At 60.9% G+C, this 13,047-nt stretch overlaps 1 protein-coding gene and 1 long non-coding RNA gene across 7 annotated transcripts in view; one reads left to right on the top strand and one right to left on the bottom strand.

Annotated features, from left to right (window-relative positions):
* Positions 1-1,431: 1,431 nt before the first annotated feature.
* On the bottom strand, positions 1,432-12,632 carry LOC101435548 (uncharacterized). 6 transcript variants are annotated; one of them, XR_001119360.4, is made up of 5 exons: positions 12,520-12,632; positions 10,538-11,121; positions 7,455-7,576; positions 5,297-5,449; positions 1,432-4,504 (listed from the first exon to the last, which is right to left on the bottom strand). It is a non-coding gene; the product is annotated as an uncharacterized lncRNA (long non-coding RNA). The 6 variants fall into 6 exon arrangements; XR_011650225.1 differs by lacking the exon at positions 7,455-7,576 and having other exon boundaries at positions 1,432-2,024; positions 2,787-4,504; XR_011650226.1 differs by lacking the exon at positions 7,455-7,576 and having other exon boundaries at positions 1,432-2,024; positions 3,062-4,504.
* RAPGEF3 (Rap guanine nucleotide exchange factor 3) overlaps positions 9,802-13,047 on the top strand; it is a 24,244-nt gene continuing 20,998 nt past the window's right edge. Inside the window, exons 1-2 of the mRNA XM_058307879.2 lie at positions 9,802-9,912; positions 10,376-10,588. Of these exons, the coding sequence (XP_058163862.1) occupies positions 9,907-9,912; positions 10,376-10,588 (219 nt within the window). The 5' untranslated portion in view covers positions 9,802-9,906. The remainder of the gene's footprint in view (positions 9,913-10,375; positions 10,589-13,047) is intronic.

Genomic DNA, 13,047 nt, shown 5'->3' with positions numbered 1-13,047 from the left:
TACCATACCAGTATAGGTATTCTTCCACCTTCGGACTTCGATGTATGTTAGGCAGCCAAAGGGGTGCTGATGCAAAATACCAGAAACTGGTGGGTTTTTATAAAGGGCATTTATTTGGGGTAGAAGCTTACAGTCACCAGGCCATAAAGCATAAACTACTACCCTCACCAAAGTCTGTGGCCACGTGTTGGAGCAAGATGGTGGTTGACGTCTGCCAGAGTTCAGGCTTCCTGGGTTCTTCTCTTCCCAGGGCTCATTTCTTTCCAGGCTCAGCTCCCCCGTTTTCTCCACAAGGGCATCTGTAGACTATGAGGCTCTCTAGGCTTTGCCTCTCTCCACAAGGTCAGCTATGGACTATCAAGCAGAAGGCTCTGTCTCTCTCCCCAGGGCTTGGTTCTCTCAGCTGCTCTGCTCCTCTGTGTGCTTACTTCCTGGGCTCCAGCTCAAAACCCCAACTCTCTTCTCTGCTGTGTGGTTTTCTCTGTGAGTCCCTGCCCCATCCTACTGATGTGGCTCAATCAAAGCCCTAATCAATATTTAATCAAGTCCAGGTACAGACCAGTTTACAAACATAAACCAATACCTATTTTTGGAATTCATAAATAATACCAAACTGCTACAGATGGGGATTAAACTCTTCAGACATAATTAATGCAACCAGAGCCAAGATGGTATATATATAATAATGATGTGTTTGGGGTCTCCGTCTCTGAAAGCTCACCCAGATCATTGAGCAGAAAAATGCTTTGCCTTGCATCTTGCAGAGGCTTAGGGCTATGGCATGCTTATGCTGCAGAAGCTTCTGTTATTGTACTTTTGTTTTGCCCTTGTTTTTCAACATTTCTTGTCTCAACTAAAAGTCATTTGAAATTTCATTTGTTTAGATTCAAGTTCTTTGGGATAGGGAAGCGGACTTGGCCCAGTAGATAGGGCGTCTGTCTACCACATGGGAGGTCTGCGGTTCAAACCCCGGGCCTCCTTGACCCGTGTGGAGCTGGCCCATGTGCAGTGCTGATGCGCGCAAGGAGTGCCCTGCCACGCAGGGGGTGTCCCTGCATAGGAGTGCACCCCGTTAGGAGAGCCGCCCAGCGCGAAAGAAAGTGCAGCCTGCCCAGGAATGGTGCTGTGCACACGGAGAGCTGATACACAAGATGATAACAAAAAGAAACACAGATTCCTGTGCCACTCACAACAACAGAAATGGACAAAGAAGAACACTCAGCAAAAGGGACACAGAGAGCAGACAACGGAGGGGTTGGAGGGGGAGAAAAAGAAATCTTTTTTTAAAAAAAGGTTCTTTGGGATAGTCATGTTAGGGATGAGTAAAATAATTCCAACGGAGCAGAGCTAGAGTAGTTTTTAAAAAATGCAGTGGAACTAGTGTTACATAAACCTAAGAGTAAAACGGAAATTTCACGTAGTTGCAAAAGGTTTGAGTTTGGAAAATTAATTTATTTAACATCAAATGCATACATTGATAATAAAATAAGACATTAATATCCATTAAAAAAAGAGAAGTCCTGTATCTCGGGAAATCCTGGGTGTCAGGCAGCAGCAATGGTTGACCCCTCTTTTCTGTTTTGATCACTTCGACATTCCCAGTTCCCAGCATACTGCCTGGTGCACAGTAGGAACTCAGGAAGGAAAGGCTGGCTGTCGGTGGAAGTCTTCGTTCCTGGCTCCAGGGGGCAGTCTTCCCCAACCTTGAGCCTTGAGTCCTAACTGCACATTGGGCTAAAATCTCGTGTGCATGAATTTGGAGGGTGAGTTCCATCAGATTCTCCTCAGACCTCCGGTGGTCCCCCCAGCCATCCACTCCACCCCCATCCTTGCAGAGTTCAAGGCCGAGGACCCCGGTTTCGGCAGCTCCAGGCTGTGGCTGACCCAGAGGTGGCTCCCCTCTCCCCCTCCTGCAGCCTCGTCTTCACCGTGTGGTCAGGCTCACGGACCGCAGAGCAGAAAGGGCTGTCCCGGGGAGGGGGGACAGGCGGCTGGCCCTGCCACCCGCACCCCAGCTTCCCGCCCTGCAAGGAGGAATCCCGAGTTGAGGGCTCAGATGACGAAGTCACCTTGACCCCCACGTGCTCCTCCCCCGGGCTGCTGGGGCCTTCTGCTCAGTCCCGAGGCCTTGAACCTGCTCCGAGTCTGGCTGAGACAGACCCCACCTCCCCTGCTGCCCGCTGGCAGGACCCGCAGACGGCAGGATGCCGAGAAGGCGCTCAGCGGAAGCAGCAGGTCCGTGCGCTGGGGAGCTGCGGGGGCGCCAGCAGCAGGGCGGGGGGGGGGGGGGCGGGCGAGGCACCCCCACAGCTGCCCGCACCCGAGCAGCACCAGGGCGCTGGGCCAGGCCGCCCTCCTGGGGCCGTGCCCTCGGGCTACCCCGTCTCCTGACCGGAGCCCCAACCCCAGGTACCTACTCCAGTCCTCTTTCCCCCTTTCCCTGGGGGGCTGTTGTTGGATGGGGAACGAGAGGGTTGGGCGGGAAGAGGGAGGGAGAGTCTGCCCTGAACCTGGCATGGCCTTGAAGCTGGGGGCAAATAGGACTGATTCATTTGGGGGAATCCTGGAAAGCTGCTAAGAGGGTGGAGAAAGCCCGGTGCTGGTGCTACGCGGAGGGAGAGAATAATCAGGCGTGAGCGCAGAGAGGGGGGGCATGGAGTCTTCCCAAAGGGCCAAGTCTGGCACAGGGATTGCTAAATAGTTGTCCTTTGGATTTGACTTGGGGGGGCTGGATTTTTCGAATGAGGCACCCGCTGAGAAAGTCAGCACAGGCCCTTACCCCATACCTGTGGCACCTACTCCAGTGCAGCTGCAAGGGCACTGGGCGAAAGAAAGGGACTAGAAATAAGCCCGTCCCCCGTGCTGGGTTCAAAGCACGGACCCAGGACCAGCACCCGCGAAAGGTCTGAGTGGCCACGTTCTGATGGCACTTCCTGGAGGAAAAGGGGGTGGACTAGCGATGGGCTGAGGCCGTGCTAGGCACGGAGATTGGCACCTGGGAGAAGGACGGATCTGGGGAAGCGGGAAGGACCCATGGTAAGAGAGGGAAAAAAATAACTACCTTTTAATTCAAGACATCTCCCATGAGTCCCTTCTATGCCCACGGCACTGGCTGTGCAAGGCAGGCGGCCCTGGAAAAGCAGCGCTGTTCCCGCCCTCGGAGAGCTGACGTTCTCCTGGGGGTGGAAGCACGGAAGAGAGAGGCTGTTACCTCAATTCAGCTGTGGGGAGGGCAGGCATCGGTGGAGAAACGGGGTCCTTTGGGGGAACCCTGACTTAGCCCGCGAGAAGGGCCGGGCTGGGAGCAGCACCAGGCGAGAAGCCTCCGGTTCACCGGGTAGGCATCCCATTCCAGGTCCCAGCAGATGCCCTCGGTGAGAACTGAAGCCACCAGGGAACGTTAAATCAGCATTCAGGCCACCTCAGGTCCTCCGTGGCGTGAGCACTGGCCGCGGGGGGCTCTCCGTTTCTGCTGGAAGGAAGGGCCTCGGGCTGTCGGGCAGGAAGTGCTTCCCACGGGCCCCCGGGGTGGGCAAGGCTGAGCGAAGGGCGCTGCGTCTCCTTCCTAGAGGCCAGGAGGCCCCCCAAGGACGACAGGGGCAGCCTCGTGTCTGTCTCGCTGCCTGGCAGACGGGCCGCTCTTTTTCTGTTCCCCTCTCTGGAGGAAGTCTTGGGGCTGTGCGGCTTCCTGCCTGTCCCAGCGCTGTGCTGGGGAGCAGGTGGGGGCTGCAGCAGGCTCGGAGCCTGGGAGGGCGCCCCCTCCCCGGGCTGCTTGCCTGACTACCCCCCTCACCCCTCCTCAGCCAGGGCTGCCGATCCAGCCCCTAGGCCAGGCCTGCCGGATGGGACGGGGCGTCCCCCTGAGCCCGCGCCAGGGCCCTGCCGGCATCGGGGGCTGCCGCCACCTGCGCCAAGTCCCCGAGAGCAGGGGGCAGAGAGGGGCAGAGCTGAGTCCTGGGCCTTGGGCCAGGGCTGAAGGTGGGAGCATTTCAGACGTGGGGTTTGGGGAAGCCTGGGAATGGTGGGGGGGGGGAGATGGGGAGTGGCAGTGGGGCGGTCAGCGCCAGGCCGCGGCTGGGAGGGTGGGGGTCAGGAAGAGGCAGGCACAGCCGGGAAGCCCGGTGGTACACGAGCGAGGGGGCAAGCCTGGGGGCAAGTGGGCACGTGGGACAGAGAAGCCACCCGGGGACCCTGCACACGGGAGGGGAGATGTAGGGTGTCCTGGGCCCTTGGGACACACATGCACACACACAGACGCCGCGGGCACAGAGCAGCCACTCGCTGCTCGCGCTCCTAGAACGCGGCTGGCGCTGGCAGGCCGCCCGTGCCCCTCCTGTGAGCGCAGCTCCCGACCTGCCCGTCTGCGCGCCCGCACCCCTGGCCTCGCCCGCCTGCGCCCTGCCCTCCGGCCACCGCCAGTTCCCCAACAGGCCTGCTCGGCGATTGCTTCCTCGCCCCCGTCACATGCGGGCAGCTCGGGCGGGCACCGGCCAGAAGAATGCGCCTGCAGACAAGCGCAGGGTCCCTGCTCCGGCCTCGGCCAGCTCCCGCCGGGTGCCCCCACCCCTGACCCCTCCCGGTTTGAAGCCCCAGCCTGCCCACCTCCTCCACCTGGGAAGGCAGGTGCCCGCCTGCACCACCACCGTCGCAGGCGGCCCGTGGGTGCCTGCTGTGGCCCCACCGATCCTAAAGGGGCTGGGCTCAGTGCCCGCCCGCGTTCCGGCTCCTGCCCCTGCCCCCTGCCCCAGGAACGGGCTGGCAGGAGATGAGGGGCCTGAGCTGGAACCTCCCCTGGGTGACGGAGCCGGGCAGGAGGCAGAGGGCCTTAAACCCTGCCCAGCCCGAAGGCGGAGTCCAGGGAAGGAGAGCTGGGTGCTCCTGGCAGCCTCTGCTCACCGCTCGCACCACGGCCAGGTCAGCTGCCTGGGGGGCCGGGCGGTGCTGACGCAGGCCGAGGTACGTGGCACCGCCCGATCGCCCCTCGGCTTTAGAGTTGTTCTCCAAGCTGGCCTTTTCCCGCTCACCCAGCCGAGGCCTGGGGGTTAGGACTTCCCCAAGCTCGCACTCTCCAGCCCACCACCAATCTCACACGGCACCAGGGAGCCTTGTGAGCAAACTGCAGCACAGGACAGAAGGAGCAAAGAGGAGAAGCAAGGAGCAGCAAGGAGGGAGGGAGCTAGAAGGCAACACCCTGGAAATGAGCTGGAAAGTCAGCCCCCCCCACCCCGGGCCCACAGGCACCAGCTGACTCCCCAGGTGCCCATTCATTCCATCTCCACCCGTAACCCTTCAGCACCTGCTTCACGTAGGAGTCCAAGCTGGGGAGGGAGACTGGATCAGATAAGCACCAGAGGGAGATAAGAGATAATTCCACAGGCTCCGTGGTCCTGCAGCTTTGGGACAGTCTCTTCAGTTTCTGATCTCCGGTTTACAGCAGCATTCCTGGCACCTACAAAAAAAAAATGGTTGAACGAATAAAAGATTCTTGTGACATTGAATAGGAAGGATGAGGGAGGCAAGGTGGAGAGCAGGGATCAGGGAGGTGGTACGAAATAGTGGTTGAGAGTATGGCTCTGCAGTCAGACTGCCGGAGTCCTGCTCTATTACTTAAAATCTGTGTGACCCAGGGCAAGTTACTTCACCTCTCTGTGCTTCAGTTTCCTGTTGCAAAGAGGGATTGTTGTGACCCCCAAAAGACGATGTAGATAAAGCTCCTAATAGTTGCCTGCACGTGGTAAGTGCTGGAAGAGCCCATCTCTGGGACAGAGCAGTTACTGGTGGGGATAGCGCCTAACGATGGACGCAGGAGGGGCCGTTGGTCAGACCAGCCACGCCTGAGCCTGAATGCACGTGGGAGAAGGAGGCAAGGAGGGAAGCAGGTTTCTCGGGGAGCAGGGAGCGGAGAGGGACAAGGCTCGAGGGGGCCAGGGCTGGCGTAAGAAGGGGTTTTGGATACCGAGTGCAAGGCGCCCCTGGAGATCCAGGAAGCTGTGGGCAAGTGGGGAGTCAGAAAAGAAGCTGGGGTGGCAGAAATGAAATGCAGCCTGGAGTCAGAGTCGGGGCCCGAGAAGCCCTCCCGGCCCCTCTGCCTTCTCCGTCTATTCCCCGGGAGCCCCTGCGGTCCCTGCCACCTGCCTGAAGGCAACCGGAGATTTCGCAGAGGTTCCCTGAGTGGGGACACTGTGTCGGGGGGCCTCTCTGGGCGGCTGCTCGCTGCCTGTTCATCCCCTGCCACCACCCCTGCCACCCCGCCACCCACTGCCTACCCATGGGCTTTGGGCAAGTCACTGCACCTCTTCCTGTCTCCGTATCCTCGTCCATCTCATAGGGGTATTTGTGGTGCTTAAATCAGTCTCTCTATATAGACAATTGAGAACAGGGCCTGGCTCGTTAGCTTTTTTTAAAAGATTTATTTTTATTTTACTTATTTCTCCCCTGCCCTCCAGCCCTCATTTATGCTTGCTGTCTGCTCTCCGTATCTTTTCTTTTTGTGTTCATCTTCTTTTTAGGAGGTACTGGGAACTGAACCCGGGAACTCCCATGTGGGAGGGAGGCACTTAATCACTTGAGCCACCTCTGCTCCCTGTTTGTTGATCTCTCATTGTGTTTTCCTCCTCGTGTCTTTTTGTTGTTGTTTTTTAATTTTTTTTTAAAGATTTATTTTTATTTATTTCTCTCCCCTCCCCCCTCAGTTGTCTGTTCTCTGTGTCCATTTGCTGCATGTTCTTTTTTGTCCACTTCTGTTGTTGTCAGCGGCACAGGAATCTGTGTCTCTTTTAGTTGCGTCATCTTGCTGCATCAGCTCTCCGTGTGTGTGGCACCATTCCTGGGCAGGCTGCACTTTCTTTTGCGCTGGGCACAGGGTGCACTCCTTGTGCGTGGGACTCCTTTACGCGGGGCACACCCCTGCGTGGCACAGCACTCCTTGCGCGCATCAGCACTGCGCATGGGCCAGCTGCACACGGGTCAAGGAGGCCCGGGGTTTGAACTGCGGACCTCCCATGTGGTAGACGGACGCCCTAACCACTGGGCCAAGTCTGCCTCCTTGTGTCTCTTTGTTGCATCATCTTGCCCACCAGCCCGTCGCGTCAGCTCAATGCCTTACTCATCTTCTTTAGGAGGCAACAGAAACCGAACCCAGGACCTCCCCTGTGGTAGGTGGGCGCCCAATTGCTTGAGCCACATCTGCTTCCCCTGTTTGCTATTATTATTGTTGTTATTTTTCTGCCTTAACATACCTGTCAGACATCTAATGACAGTCAGGGGAGGATGGAGGCTGCACCAGGTCACGGAATGATTGTCCCCAAGATGAATCACTATCTTGTTTGGAATGTTTTTCTCATATTCACCCATCCCAGGCTTTGGCCTCACTCAGATAACTACTGAGCAGTAATTTTGCTCGCCAGACCCTGCTCAGGAATGCTGAGCAGGGAAAAACCGGCCCTTTCATCTACCTTGGTGGGAGGCTGGGGACCTTGTCTGCCAGCAACAGGAACTAGACGAATGGAACGTCCAATCCAGACGTTCTCCCCTGGCTACCAGTGAACGTGTCATCATCCCAAGCCATCTTCTCAGGCTCCAATGAGAGAGGGAAAAAGAAAGAGAGGTGAAAAGAGAAAGGCATGGCAAGACTGGTGCTGTGGGGGAACATAGACCTGGCAGGAAGTGGGCTTGGGACCCTTTTTTTTAGGAGGTATCAGGGATTGAACCTGGGACCTAGTACATGGGAAGCAGGTGCTCAGCCACTCAAGCTACATCCACTCCTTCGGGACACTTTCATTTCACTGATTGGAATCACTTTCTCTGGAGCACCCAAGCTCCAATGTTTCCTAGTTGTGTGACCTTAGCAAGTTACTTAATACCTCTGAGCCTTGGTGTCCCCGTCTGAAAAGCGGGGACAACAACAGTTCCCACTAAGCAGTGCTGTGGCAGGGATGAGGGACATGTCAAGTACCTGCACCAGGGCCCAGCACCTGGCTAGCTGCTGGGGCTCTGCAGAGAGGTCTGCGGGTGAGCCCACGGCCAGCCTCACCGCAGGCTCTCTACCTGCCCAAAGCAGGCGCAGGACGGGTAGGAAAGGGGGACCCCTCTTCTGACCTCATTGCCACTGAAAACGGGAAACTCCCCCCCCCCCGGAAGTTTTGGCCAAGTCACTGGCCTCACCCACCCACGACCCCCACCACTCCTGCACCCCACCTACTACTGCCCCTCAACGTCTGGGAGGCGGGCCCGCCACCCCCAGCTTCCAAGCTATTCTTCCTTCTCCCAAAAGCCCCTAATTTGGGTGGGTGGGGGGGTTGGGCCTGGGGCCAGACTCATTGGCAGGCTCCGCCCCCTTTCCCAGGGGGACCAGGGAAACCAACAGCCTTGGTTTAAAATACACATTTTCCATTTCATGCCAATTGGGCAGCATCTGAATTTGGGGGGTGGGAGGAACCTGCATTTTGATAAGCTCCCTGGAAGATTTTTACGCACGGTTTAACTCGTCACCATTAAACTCCCCTCCACTCCAAGAAAGTAATCCTCAGTAGGGGCCGGGGGCTCGCGTCCCGGGGCGGGGGTGGGGTCGGTTTGTTTCAGAAGTGGGTCTTCACCGTCAGGCAGGCTCAGAGGCGGCGGAGGGAAAGGCAGAGGGGACAGAGCAGGGCAAAAAGGGAGCGCGTCTTGGAAAGCTGGGGGCGGGGCGCGCGCCGCCTTCTCAGCCCTCTTTATCTCGCTGAGCAATTACGGGGCGCACCCGGAGTCGCCGGGCCTGGGTCCCAGTCTTTCGTCCCCTCGGGAGCAGGACTGTGCCAACGAGGGCTGCGCTGGGCCGCTGGCGCGGTGGTGGAAACTGCGGCCGGGGGAAGTGAGGGGTCTGGTACGCAGCCTGCGCGGGACGCCGGCATCCTGGGCTCTGCCCCGCCGCCCGAGCCTCGCGGCGGGGGCGCGGCTCCTTCCCGACGCCTTGCGCAACGCCAGCCTTCCCCCGGGGCCTCCGATCCAGCCCCCACCCTCCCGGGAGCTCACTCCAGCCGCGCCGACCTCGATGTCCCCATCCGCGCCGGGTCGGGGAGAGCCGGGAGCGGGGTGTCTGGGAGCGCAACGGAGGGCGGCAGGGCAGCGGGATTCCCCCCCGCGGGAAAGCCGCCCAGTCCCCTCCCCCGGGCTGGTGGAGACCCTGGACCGAAACAGGAGGCCGGTCGCCCCCGGGCGGGAAGCGGCCCCCGCCCGGATTTCCCTCCCGGGTGGGGCCGCCATGACTCACCCCCCTTCCCCCTTTTCCCGGTTTCCTTGTTTGCATTTCTCCTCCCGGCCACGTGGCGGCCACTCACTGCCCCGACCCCGAGTCCCCGGCCGCGGCCGCCGGGGCACACACCCCAGGGCCGCTCTTGTCCCCCCCGGGGGTTTCTCGGAGCTCGGACTCGTGGTCGCCCCGCGTACCCCGGGGCCCGGACTCCACCCGCGGCGGGTGCAGGCCCGCTTCCCCTACGCCCTTCCCTACCCAGAAGCCGGGCGCCGGCTCCCCGCCCCCTCATCCCGTCCCGGGGAGGGGAAGGGGGGCGGGCAGAGCCGGGGGTGTGACACCTCCCGCCCGGCCCAGTGCCAGCTGCAGCCTCGCGGCGGCTCCCGGTGCCAGCTGGCTCTTTCGTCTGGGACGGAGGCGGAGGCTCGGGGTGGCCTGTCGCTGGGGGGGGCTCCCCCCACCCCCAGCCCACCACCCACCCGAGAGGAACCCCTTCACCAGCCCTGCATCTCGCCGCCCGGGGCCGCCCGTCCAGCTAGGAATTGCACTGCTCGCTGCGCCCGGGACCTGCCGCGCGCACCGCCCCGGGATCCCCCTTAGCCGAGCTGACTGGGGCTCGCGGGGGTGTCGCCCCCGCCTTCTGCTAGAGCCTGCCCGGCTGTGCGAGCTGGAGGAGGAACATGAAGGTGCGTAAGGTGGGGTCAAGGTCTAGGAGAAGCGGGAGGGGGCGGGAGAGGAAGCCGGCACGGTGGGGAGTTTGGGTGGGAGAGCCAGGGTTGCTCAGGGTAAGGCAGGAGGAGGGAAGAAAGGGTTGAGGCGACGCCGCATTCCTGGGGCATCCAGGGAGCCCCATAGCCTCAAACCGGGAGGTGGTGGAGAGCCCTGCAGGAGCACGGGCAGTGGGGAGGGGCGGCATTCCAGAAAGGACTAGGAAGCAGGGCCGGCCATTCTCTGGTGAGCCGGCCCGAGACCCTACGTGCGCCAGGCCGGCGAGCCCGGGTGGATGTCTTCCTGTCCCTCCCCGCGCGCTCCTGGCGGGGTTGCAGCGCCCCGGCCTGACCGGCCCAGAGGACCCTAAGAAGTGGTCCTGCCTAGAGCACCGTGCCGGGCCCTTCCCCATGGCTGTCCGCCCTCCTCCCGGCGTCGCAGGTGGGCTGGCCGGGTGAGAGCCGCTGGCAAGTGGGCCTGGCTGTGGACGACAGCCCCCGCGTGGAAGCCCTGCCCGTGGGGGGCCTGCCCGACGTGGTGCCCGAGGGCACGCTGCTCAGCATGGTGCTGAGGAGGGTGCACCGGCCCCGAAGCTGCTCCTACCAGCTGCTGCTGGAGCACCGGCGCCCCAGCTGCATCCAAGGGCTTCGCTGGGTGAGTGAGGCCGGCCGCCTGCCCGGCCCCGGGCCGGGCTCCAGGGTGGGAGGGGTCCTGGCCTGGTGACGCGGGCAAGCTGCTGGCGGGCCCGGCTGGCTCAGGGGGCGGACGGTGGGTGGGAAAGCTCGGCCGCGAAGCTGTCTCGTGTGCCTGCGGTCACCAGGTGCCTCCGCTGGTGCATGGGGGGACGAGGAGAAAGCTTCCTCGCCGATCATCACCTTTTGGTGTCAGTCATCAGATCGGGTGCCTGCGTGTTCTCTCAAGGTGGGGGGCAGGTTATGTGTGAAGTGCTGCGACCAGGTCAGGTGGGGGCTGAGGTCGCTGTTACTATTCTTGGTATGTCACCCTGGCAACATTCTTCGCCAGCGAGCACCGGAACTGGAACTGCACCGATTCTGCTTTGCCGTCAGCCGTGAGGTGGTCGTGGGGACCCTGGCTTTGGGGCCTCGGGAGAATTCTGGAGAAGTCTGGAGAACCTGAGATGACTGGAGCTCCCTTTTCCAGGGACCCACATCTCCGGGGTTGGAAGGCTGAAGGCAGGGAGGGAGAAAGTGGCGAGGTGGGAGACGGTGATGCCACTGGGTGGGGGCAGGATCACGGCTCTTGGGTCGCAATCATCAGAAAAACTGGGTGAAGGCTTCTGCTCGCCCTAACACCCTAGACTTAGCAGAGGAAGCTCAGTTGAGATTCAGCGTCTATCGTGTGTGCCCCCTGTTGGGATCCTGGGAGGGGGCTGGCGTAAAGGGGTAGAAGGAAACAGGAGCGGGTGGCAAGCTTGGGTGAGCGCTTCCCCTATCCCCAAAGCCCTTGGCACAGAACCACCACCCCCTTCTCCCTCCTTCCTTCTACCCTGCCCAATCCCCATTTATATTTACCAAAATATGAGGCTGAGTTGAGAAAACAGAGGCCCTCAAGCTGAGGGGCGCCGGGAATGGAGAACCCAGGTGTCAGCCCCCAGCTCCTTCCCCGGCCCCTCCCTCCTTGGGGCTTCCTGACACGGGGCCTCTTGGGGCCTGGGGCCTGCCCAAGAGGGGGTTCCGGAGGGGGGAGCCGATCGACCGGTCCCTCCTGGGCTAAGCCACTGCCCCTCCCACCCCCGCTCTCTGGGTCACTGGCGGTAGCTACTGCTTGGAGCCAGTGGGCTGGAACCCTCCTTCCCTCTCAAGCTATAATTACTTGTGCATTTCCTGTCCCCTTCCCAGCTTGTAGAGACGAGGTGGGGGGGTGGGGGGAGGTCAGGTGCCAAGACAATGAGGTCACTGGAGGATCTCCTGGGACCCAAAGTCTGGGAAGGGGTGGAGGAGGCCGCCAGGCTGTCTCCGGACTCCCCTGAGCCCCCAGAACTGAAGGGCTGCCGTGGGCGGGGAGGCCAAAAGGGTGGCGGCAGGGGGTTCCGGGAGCGCAACTGGGGTCCAAGGCACAGAAAACAAGGCCCCGCCCCCGAAGGGTGGACGGGCACACGGGGGCTGGTAAGGAGAACAAACTTAGATGTTTAGGGTAAGGGGCAACGGCAACCGGCCACGCGGTGTCCTGGGACCACCTCCGGGGAATGGGGGGGGGCGCCGGGGGGAGGGTTTCAGCCTTGGCGCCGGCGCCTGAGAAGCTCTGCATACCTGGAGCTGCGCCTCCTGCGATGCGTTGGCCCGTGAAGGGCTCCCGCGTGGGGACGCGTGCCTGGCAGGGAGGGTGCACCTGCTCGCTTGTGCACACACAGGGGCAAAGGCGGATAAGGGGGTGGAGGTCAGAGTCCCAGAGGACAATGCTGGGGGGATTCGGGCCATCCTTGCTCTTAGCAAGCCAAGCGGAAAACCCGCCAGCCTTCTGAGGTCTGAAGGGGACCCTTTCTGCTCCTGCGTGGACCAGGACAAGAGACAGTGAAAGCAGATTTACAGCCAGAGGGCTTGAGGTTAGGTACAGAAAGGACTTACCAACTGTGGCAAAGGTGACGCTGGATTAGAGGGAAGAACATCCCAGGAGGCGAGGATGAGCTCGTGTCTGATGTCTGTGTGCCAACATCGGAGCTGTCAGTCTGTGTGGAGGCTGGGGCGGGATCAGGGTGAGTGCTGGTGGGTTCCACGAGCTCGGGGGAGCACGGGGTGCCGCTCTTTGAGTACCGTTTTAGCTCAGAAAACGTGCTTCCATCCCACCTGTCCAGGTAGCTGTAGCAGCTCGTGCTGCCTGAGTACTTATGCCCCAGGCACCCTTATCAGAGCTTACCCTTCCTCACATCACATGAGCCTCCCAGCAGCCCTATGAGCTTGGTACGAATGCCATCACCCCCACTTTATAGAAGAATCATCAAAGGCACGGAGAGGTGGACAGCCCGGGGGGCTGCACGGCCGAGGGACGGAGCTGGGCTTCGGTGCCAGGCGATCCGGCCGCAGAGCCCCGGCTCACCAGCTCCACAGCGCACAGCTCTCGGTGTGGACGGGAGACGCTGTCACCCCAGGGCATCG

Source organism: Dasypus novemcinctus, chromosome 12, assembly GCF_030445035.2.
Source record: "Dasypus novemcinctus isolate mDasNov1 chromosome 12, mDasNov1.1.hap2, whole genome shotgun sequence".
NCBI lineage: Eukaryota > Metazoa > Chordata > Mammalia > Cingulata > Dasypodidae > Dasypus > Dasypus novemcinctus.
The sequence above is the reverse complement of the archived record's forward strand: the minus strand, read 5'-3'. Positions and strand labels throughout refer to the sequence as shown.